Source organism: Oncorhynchus nerka, linkage group LG10 (genome assembly GCF_034236695.1).
Source record: "Oncorhynchus nerka isolate Pitt River linkage group LG10, Oner_Uvic_2.0, whole genome shotgun sequence".
Taxonomy (NCBI): Eukaryota; Metazoa; Chordata; class Actinopteri; order Salmoniformes; family Salmonidae; genus Oncorhynchus; species Oncorhynchus nerka.
Genome location: NC_088405.1, coordinates 22,279,369 through 22,289,864, shown reverse-complemented (window position 1 = coordinate 22,289,864; position 10,496 = coordinate 22,279,369). Strand labels below are relative to the sequence as shown.

Sequence of the window (10,496 nt, the reverse complement as noted above, 5' to 3'; positions counted from 1 at the left end):
ATAGGCCTAGTGACAGACTCACTTTACCTATAATCACTGACAAAGCTGACACATAAAATGTGAATCAACCTAACATAATACATTTGAGGTTATGCCCTAATAATCTAGTCTCTATGTCTACATACAACAGTGCATTTCATGTGGATGGGGAAATGTCCATGACAACGTCAAAGAACTAACTAGCTCATTGTTCTATCTGACAATGTGCTTGCGCCCTATTTTCTTGAGCGCATTTGATTTTTGGCGGAAGAAGACACGTCCTCTACGGGTGAACGAGGAGGCTGGAATGGAAACGGAGTCGAGGGGGGCGATACTTCGTCTAGAGCAGAGCTCCATCAGTAGACTCAAATCACCCAGTAGTAGGTTATACAGCCGTTATTCCCCTTTTCCAGCCAAGTGACTAAGTGATAGGAGAAGGACATCTCTGGCATATATATAATTGGAACAATCGTTGGCTTTATGCGGGGGAAAATGCAACCTTCAAGACTTAAAGGAACGTGATGGGAAGAGCATATATATATACACATTTTTTTTTTTACAGAATATTCTAACTCGACGTCCATTGGAGGAAAGCAGTTAATGTTTATAGCTCTGTGCTTCGTCATCATTCAACGTTAGATTTTTGTTTCATGGACCATTTTCTATATTATTAGCCTACCAGTACAGGTCTAATGTCTTAGTTTAGCACATGATTTAGCTGTAGATAGGTCAGCTGCCTTTACAGGCACAGACTAGATGGGATTCAATGGTTTAATGTTTTTTGATGGATTCCTTGTCCTTTAGTAAAGTAAGTAGCAAGACAATCTAAGGTAGCTGCTGGTCCGAGAATTGTGGATTAATTACATTTTTCAGCAAAACCAGAGGTCTATGGACATTTGTTCTTCATCGGCGAAATGAGTGTATGTTTAATTAAACCAATCACATGAACGGCGTCTAAATTAAGGTCGTGTTCAGAGGGGTGAAAACCGACGTTGAGAATATTCCCCGACAAGGAGAAATACAATTTAATTAATATTCTCTGGAATTGTTGCTGTCCACCACAAGAAAATGGGAAGCGAGGTTTTTACGCCGTTGCTGGAGCAATTTCTGCTCACGCCTTTGGTCGCCTGGGTAAGGCACCCTAATGAACTATTCTCATGGAATTTGAGTCTCCTAATTAAGCTGGGTATCAAAAATAAATGCTAAATTAAAAGTGATTTGGTTTTGCTGACATATTTGGCGTATTGTCCTATTTTTCAGGTTAAGGCGGCTGGGCATTCATCTGGAAACGATGGCACCAAACTATCGGAATACATTGAATTAGTGGATGGCATTTATTTAAACGAGATCATGCTTGAGATGTAAGTAGTAGCGTATTTGTCTTTTATGGGTACTCTCTTCACACGAATCAATTAATGAATGGCCACGCATGCTTCTCTGATCCATTGGTCAACGTTCGCCCTGCACTGTAGGTTACAGTCGACGCAAACACCCATGCACACATAAATGATTATTGATACAAATTCAGGACTTAAATTTAAACAATGTTTTTATTAATTCCTTAGAATGACACATTTCATTAGTGAAATATGTCAACCAACGATGCAAGGATGGGGTGTAAATCAGAATGAAATCAGTGTGAATTGTAGGTATTTTATGCAGTCAGTTCCACCACCTCGAGTTCTGTATCGATGGCTCGAGTCGGCATCAGTTTATCTTCCACTCGAGCAGTCAGTCAGAAAAAAATGTCAGAACGTGAAGTGTCATCTGCAGCCTACTGGAAGACTCCCTGGCGCGTGCTCTTGCCTGCTAGAATTGTACGGAGGGCGGCTATTCTGCCTCAATCACCCAGCCGACCCCTTGGTGAAGATTCAAAATGAGGAATCCGTCAATCTCTGCCATGATCACAGACACTCACGATAAATAAGAAGGCGGTCTCCACCCATGCTTTTGTCTGGGCTAGGTGTGTGCATGATACAGTGTGTCCATTTTGGCGTATTAATCCTGTACATGTAGAATAACAATGACACCCCTAATCCAATTAACCAGTGCCTCTGACATTTATTATTGACATTATCGCCCTTTGACTTCAAAACCAGAAGGCAAACATGAATTTGAATTTCCTTTGTGTTATTGTAGAGCACTCTCCTTGCTCACTGTAAGCTTGTTACTTATCATGCATTCTATTATTAACAGGTCTAAACTCTACTGTGCCAATTATCTCACAGTTGTCAGGTAGGCCTACTACGATCTGGCCTCATGCTGCCTTGGCAACACTGTCCTAGGCTCTCTAGTCTTACTGGGTTGCCAATGACCTTGCAAACCCTACTTGGTTCTGTTTCAGCAAATTTGGTGATGTATTCATTTCCATTACCCCAGTCGTCATACTAGTAGGACTAGTTTACAATTGCCAATATAACATGTCAAAGCCTCATATTTGGAATTGTTGATTCTCAGCTCAAGAACAGTTTTCATTTTTAATTAACTGTAGTTCAGCTGTGCTTGTTGGTCAGCAGGATGTTGGGGCAGGCCAGTCATTTCATCCTAGCTTTGTGTGTGTGTGTGTGTGTGTAGTACATTTTTGGGCAGCTGTTGGCACTAGTCTGCCCAGCAAGACTCTCACACAGAGGGCACGTTGTCAGAAGCTGTTGTGAATCAGGTCTTTGTCTCAGTTTATGGCGGCTACATGTTTAGTTACAACAGTTACATCTACATTGGCTCTTTTAAATGTCATCTTTTACTGGTAAACATTTACCTTTAGCTGGATCAACTTATTTTAGTCCCACATGTTCTGTGATTTATTTGATTGGCCCCTATCAAAATGCAGTGCCTCCAGTGGTCCATTTAGTTGTATAATATAATTGTTGTGAGGGTAGATGTAGTTAATATTAACCAGGTTACTGGTTGATTTGGTTCAGCTCATATGGCTTCATTCAGCCTGTTCAACAGGTCATAGCTACCAAATGTGATGATGTCTGCAATGATGCTGAATTCGGAACACATGCGGTGCAGGGAGCATTATTAACCGCCCAGAGGTTTGCAAAGCTAATGGCTTTGCCACACATGCCAACCCTCTCACTGCCTGTGTCTGTGTTGAAACTCCTGCAGAGTGCTGTTATTGTGGGCGTAATGGTAGGCATACTTGATATTGACCTGCCTGTGATCAATATAGCCTCGTAAAGGGGGGCTCAGTCTTTCCCATGAGCAGCCATTATCGAGAGAAGATTAAAACTATCCATTTTAAAATGCACTTCTACAAGGCATACAGCAATCATCCTTCTATCACAGGGCTGTGAAGACTTTTAGCTTTGCACATCTTTCTAGTTGAGGATGCATCATGTACTGCATGAAATTAACATAAAACAAGTTGTAGAGCTTGTTGTCCAAATTCTGAGTTTGCCTGACTACCATTTGAAGCATCCCTTGTTGAATAATGAATGTGTGTGATTCATCACATACTGTACACAGATTGGGTCTCCAAATGATTTTAAGCAGCTGTATGTATGTTATTTTGTAATAGCTCTCTCTGCAAGCTGTTGACAGGGAGGCAGGCTGGATAATCTAACGGCTAGTTGGAGGCACAGATGGCGTGGTGTCTCTGTTCTGCCCCTCAGTCACTACTGCCCAGCCAATTAGACCTCCCTTCAGCGACCTGTTTGGGTGAAGCACAGACTGGACAGAAAACTGTCATTTCCCTCTTCTCATCACAGTGGTAAAAAAAAATATCTGGTTGTACATGCATAATAAATTACAATGGTTTAGGTCAACATTTGGAACAAGGTGACTGACTGCATGTTCATAGTGTCTGCAAAGGTTGACCTCAAGGTCAAATTGTGGCCAATTCCGAGCTAGAAGCATTGAAGATAGATTTATGTATCAAGGCCATACTACATCCCCCTCATTCTGGAAGTGATATTGTTAGTATTAATATCTCCCATTTCAGTGTTCATATGCAATCACCTCAAAGTCCATGAAGCTAAAATCAATGACACTATTGAGCATGTGTGACATACACATGTGAATTCCACCTGAAGCCATGCAGCATTTGTAAGGAAACCACCCAACCTGTGTTCCTGAGCCCCTCTCTCAACACCTCCATCAGGACAAAAGCACCGACCAAGCGCGGCCCACTCCCAACCCGACATGACCACTTAACACAGTTTAGAGGAAGATAAAATATATAAGAAATCTGTTGAATGACAACAGTTTCATTATCTTAATCCAGATAGGATTAACATCTCCAGCAGCCCCCCAATTCACACCCCTACATGGTGTCTTTCACCTGGAAAAACGGGTTATAAGATGCAACAGTGTCAGCACCGCCACCTCTCTGCACACTGATGAACCAGACACAACACGCCTCTCTGCACACTCTCTCCCTGTGTTTTCACTGAGCAGCACGCCTCCTGCTTTTGTTCTCTCCCCTGCTTCGGTAGAAGGGGTATAATTTGTATTCTTGCTGGATGGCTGGTGTGTATCTGCTGAATTCTCCACAGCTGGGTTCTTTATCCTTGGAGATCAAATGCTTCAGTCATAGGCTACTGACTGCCAGCCAGATATACAGCCAGCCAGATAGATAGACAAACAGCCATCCAGACAGACAGAAGATGCTGCATCCTCCACCATTTAGCTTGGCAGTTATTTGCCACAGATCTCCCTCTCTTCCTAGACTACTTACCATCTATGTGCCTGAACCGAGACATATCTCCCTATCTCTCTACCTATGGTTGGTGTGAACACAACAGAGCTGTTTGTTCTGTCTTTGAATGGTCACGTAAACAGGGGACATGTCTGATGTCACTAGACTATTGAGGATGTTGAGCTGTAAAAAGCCATGTGAGTCATACATGCAGGAAACAGCTGTTGTGATCTTGAAAGGCTTCGGCTTTAACCAGGCCATGCAGAGACTCACAGGAATAGGAAAGGCCCAATGGAAATGTACAGCAATGACACAAAGCTCCATAGAGAAAAAACTATCCATTAAAGCGCTTGAAAATAAGGCCGAGCTACAGTACCTACTGCCGCCGTTCCCTCTCCCTGGATTATATACCATGTATGTGCTCTCCTGTAGAGAGAGTATATTTCAGTAGATTGCCGTGATACCGGTGCTGTCTGTAAGGGGCTGAGAGCTGACAAAATAAATGCACACACAAGAACATGAAACGATGGCAAAGCACTACAGCAGCTCCATCTCTCTATCTCTCTCTCTCTCTCACACACACACACACTGTCATTCTGCTTCGCTGCCTTCCTGCCTGCATAGTACTACATAGTCTCTGGGAAGTCCGCTAGTTAGCCGTCCAAGTGGCTGAGAAGTCATCACTCCTCCTCCCCTAGTGTGGTTTTGAACTAGGCTTATATATACACCGTAAACCGGGGTATTTTGAAATACAGACAGTATCATTTTCAATACTGTTGTTGGGGGTTAAGTTACTGCTTATAACTAACTATAAGTTAAGTATAACTATAAGAAATCTTAAGATGTGTGAAATAAATTATACCCAGCTCAGGGCTCCAGCTTTATTTGGTTTCCTAACTTGCTAGCTAAGTGGCTAGAAGTCAAGATCAAGTTTATTGGATACAACAGAGACATGCAATCCCCTCCTGTGTCAAGATCCCTGCCCCCTAAATGGTGTGTATTTTTTGTTGAAATAGCGCCCCTTGTGTGAACTTCCTGTAATATGGTATACCCCGGTATGGTACAGTAACGGTATGAAACTCTGGGTACCGCCCAACCCTAGTTTGGACTGAGAGGCTCACTGGGCAGCCGTTCCCTGCTCTACCCTCTGCCCCCACTGACTTTGATGCAGCGTGTCAGAAGTAGGTTACTCCCCAGCGCAGCGCACGTAGGATCCCCCGGGCGGTATTGTGCTCTGCATTGACTATTGACTTGTGCTTTGACTCTCCGTTTTTCAAAGCCTATTTAATCAGTGTGGTACAGTATTTAGATTTTGTCGACCTCACAAAGGCCCCTATTCAGGCGCCTGCAGCCAGTAACACTGGGGGGGATGTTGTCCAATGAGGGTGTGGGGGGGGGCCTCAGCCCAAAAAAACTAAGCCGTGGCAGGATTGAGATTGTGTTTTCATGGCACATTGAATTGGCTGTGTGTTTCTGGCCCTGTGATGTATAGAGATGTGAGTTACTAAATTAGCATCCTCATTCCCCAGCTTCCTCTCTGTGCAACCAGAGCTCGGCCTGACAGGATTACAGCTCCCGCCATGCTATTTAATTAAGGGGTTAAGAAGACCCCCCACAGGGTTCCTCTAGAGGGCTCTGAATGAGCGGCAGGGTCACGTGGCCAGTGCCATTCAGAGCACTGTTAAAGAGGACCCTGTCTTTCTGATTTGCAAGACTGAGGCGGCAGTGTGTGTGGGAGCACAGCTGATCAAAAGGACTCAACACATCCGCTGTATAGACAAGTCAGTTCTCAGGGATGGTGGCTTTCATTACAAATCATTATTGTTGTCATTTTTTATTTAGCTGACTTCATAGTTCAATGAAGCTCCCTGGTCTCATGAATTGGGCCTTTTATTTTTTTTCTATGCCCTACTGCTTATCCTTATCAACACGGGATTTTAGGAAGACGTCTGAAACTTGTTTATTACATTTTGCAGTTGCTTGGCAACGGGCCTCTTTTTTCAATCATGGGTGTTATGAGGGAGACTCATTTAAAGACGGTTTTATCTCTTACTGAGTAGAGTGGTCTTTTGTGGAATTATCTAGAACAGAGTTAATGGTGAGGGAAGAAATTGTGTCAAGGTTCATTTGAAATCAGCCACATACACATGAGGTTGTGTTAGACATCAATGCAAAAAGTTTGGATCGCAGATGCAGGCGTGTATTCACGTACATGCACACAAGCATGTATACACACAACCCTGTTTACTATAGATTTAATAACCATGCCATTAATGGGTTAAATGGCCATGCGACTAATGAGATATTTTGTCATAAAGAATAATCGTGCCGTCCTCCAACATTGGGACATGCATAGTCTTTATCAGCAAAGCTTTAAGATCTCCAGACTAGACCAGTAGATCAGTGCAGCGCTGCATGGTCGCACCATCAGATGGGCTTCAGTGAGAAAGGTGGTCAGAGGAGAGTATCCAGAGACATCTGACCAGTGAAGGAGGCCTGCATGTCTGAATTTATCAGCTCGTAAACCATGTTGGTTCAAAACCTTTGGTTGATGATCATCAAAGCGCAGGTCTGAACTGACAGGCAGTAAAGGAGAGAATCAGAAATTGGGTCAACTTTGATGGTTTGTTCGGTCATATGGTCTGTGAAGAAAGATGAGATTACAGTATATTCCTATACTTATGTCTTGTTAGTGTTCAATCGTTCAATTCCAGGTACACTACATGTGGACACCTGCTCGTCGAACATCTCATTCCCAAATCATGGGCATTAATATGCAGTTGGTCACACCTTTGATACTATAACAGCTTCCACTCTTCTGGGAAGGCTTTCCACTAGATGCTGGAACATTGCTGCGGGGACTTGCTTCCATTCAGCCACACGAGCATTAGTGAGGTCGGGCACTGATGTTGGGCGAAAGGGCCTTCCCCAAACTGTTGCCACAAAGTTGGAAGCACAGATTAGTCTAGAATGTCATTGTATGCTGTAGCATTAAGTAGGGTTGCACATTTTGGGGAATATTCAGAGGTGGAAACTTTCCGTCGGAATTAACGGGAATATATGGGAATTAACGGAAATATATGCAAATTCATATTAATACCATTTAAATGTAATGTTTTTTGCATTGGATATATTTACCATAACATATGGAGACAGAAACATAAACATTTTACCTTATCATAAGTAGACATAATTAAAAATGATTAAATCCTTCCAATAGACATTTTTAAAACTATTTAGTTACGTTGAACTTTAATTAGAGTTGACTCTTCACATGGGATGATTTCACTGAACAACAAAAGAAAGGGAATGTTGAATGATCCCCAATGATCCATCGCATCTCCCAAAAATGTTTTCAACATACATCTGTAAAATTATAGTAAAATTATATTATAGAAACTAAAGCTTTGGTTGTTCTCCTCTCAGGCTTATATGTCTTCTCCCTGGACCTCCTCGATGTCCACCTCTTGAACATCAGACTCTGAGGCCTCATCTTCACTGTCACTTTCCAACCTTGTTGAGGATGGCCCGTTGTCATGCTCAAAAAGCCTTTGATGGCCACCAATTCTTCAACCCTTGTATCGGTCAGCCTGTTGTGTGCTTTGGTGTGTGTGTTCCCAAACTAGGACCAGTTGCGCTCTGAGGCGGCTGATGTTGGTGGGATTTGGAGGAGGATGGAGGCATCAGATCCACAAAGTCCTTTCCACCAGCTGACTGAAGAAATATGTTGGCACGACTGCCATATTGCATCTCCATCCCAAAGCCCTTGCTTGGAAGTGTACTTCGCCAAACTGTCAAGAACCTTGCCCTCATCCAGGCCAAGGTGGCGAGACACGGTAGTGATGACACCATAGGCCTTGTTGATCTCTGCACCAGACAGGATGCTCTTGGCAGCATACTTGGGGCCCAACATGTACACTGCGGCATGTGTGGGCTTCAGGCAGAAGTCTTCATGCTTTTTGATGTATTTCAGAACTGCAGTTTCCTCTGCTTGGAGCAACAGTGAGGTGGGCAGGGCAGTAAGGATTTCTTCTCTTACATCTGCTAGCAGAGTCTGAACATCAGACAGGATGGCATTGTCTCCCTCAATCCGTGTAATGGCTACTGCTATAGGTTCCAGGAGTTTCAGGCTGCTTACCACTCTCTCCCAAAATACATCATCCAGGAGAACCCTCTTGATGAAGCTGTCCATATCGGAAGACTGTAATATGGCCATTTCTTGGAGAGACTCCTTCCCCTCCAGGAGATTGTCAAACATGATGACAACACCACCCCAACAGGTGTTGCTGAGCAACTTCAATGTGGTGCTCTTATTCTTCTCACTTTGTTTGGTGAGGTAGATTTCTGCTATAACTTGATGACCCTTCACATACCTAACCATTTCCTTGGCTCTCATGTAGAGTATCTATTGTTTTCAGTGCCATAATGTCCTTGAGGAGCAGATTTAATGCATGAGCAGCACAGCCAGTGGGTGTGATGTGAGGGTAGGACAGCTCCACTTTAGACCAAGCAGCCTTCATGTTCGCAGCATTTTCTCTAACCAGTGGAAATTCCTCCTGTGGTCCAAGGTCATTGATGACTGCCTTCAGCTCATCTGCAATGCAGAGACCGTTGTGTCTGTTGTCCCTTGTGTCTGTGCTCTTGTAGAATACTGGTTGAGGGGTGGAGATGATGTAGTTAATTATTCCTTGCCCACGAACATTCGACCACCCATCAGAGATGATTGCAATACAGTCTGGTTTCCCTATGATTTGCATGACCTTCACTTGAACTCTGTTGAACTCTGCATCCAGCAAATTAGTAGACAAAGCATGTCTGGTTGGAGGGGTGTATGCTGGGCAAAGAACATTCAGAAATCTCTTCCAATTAGAAGTTGACCGATGATGATTTTTCAACGCCGATAACGATTATTGGAGGACCAAAAAAAGCCGATAATGATTCATCGGCACATTTATTTATTTATATATATATAAGTATATATATAAGTGTTCTTATATTTTAACTTAATATAATACATAAATAAAATCAATTTAGTCTCAAATAAATAATGAAACATGTTCAATTTGGTTTAAATAATGCAAAAACACAGTGTTAGAGAATAAAGTAAAAGTGCAATATGTGCCATATAAAAAAGCTAACGTTTAAGTTCCTTGCTCAGAACATGAGAACACCAGATTTCATTCTGGTGGTTCCTTTTAACATGAGTCTTCAATATTCCCAGTTAAGAAGTTTTAGGTGGTAGTTTATTATAGGAATTAAAGGACTATTTCTCTCTATACCATTTGTATTTCATATACCTTTGACTATTGGATGTTCTTATAGGCACTATAGTATTGCCAGCCTAATCTCAGGAGTTGATAGGCTTGAAGTCATAAACAGCTCTGTGCTTCAAGCATTGCAAAGAGCTGCTGTCAAACGCAGGAAAGTGCTGTTTGAATGAATGTTTACGAGCCTGCTGCAGACTACCACCGCTCACTCAGACTGCTCTATCAAATATCAAATCATAGACTTAATTATAATATAATAAATATACAGAAATACGAGCCTTAATATGGTCAAATCCGGAAACTATCATTTCGAAAACAAAACGTTTATTCTTTCAGTGAAATACGGAACCGTTCCGTATTTTATCGAACGGGTGGCAACCCTAAGTCTAAATATTGCTGTTACATTGCACAAACTTCAATGTTACGTCATAATTATGTACAATTCTGTCAAATTAATGAAGGTCTTTGTTAGGAAGAAATGGTCTTCACACAGTTCGCAACGAGCCAGGTGGCCCAAACTGCTGTATATACCCTGACTCTGCTTGCTTAGAACGCAAGGGAAGTGACACAATTTCCCTAGTTAATATTGCCTGCTAACATGAATTTATTTT

The 10,496-nt window shown here is 42.5% G+C and overlaps 1 protein-coding gene across 1 annotated transcript in view; it reads left to right on the top strand.

Annotated features, from left to right (window-relative positions):
* Window positions 1–282: 282 nt before the first annotated feature.
* LOC115136510 (girdin-like) overlaps window positions 283–10,496 on the top strand; it is an 86,401-nt gene continuing 76,187 nt past the window's right edge. Inside the window, 2 exon segments of the mRNA XM_065023132.1 lie at window positions 283–1,110; window positions 1,240–1,340. Coding sequence (XP_064879204.1) covers window positions 1,048–1,110; window positions 1,240–1,340 — 164 coding nt within the window. The 5' untranslated portion in view covers window positions 283–1,047.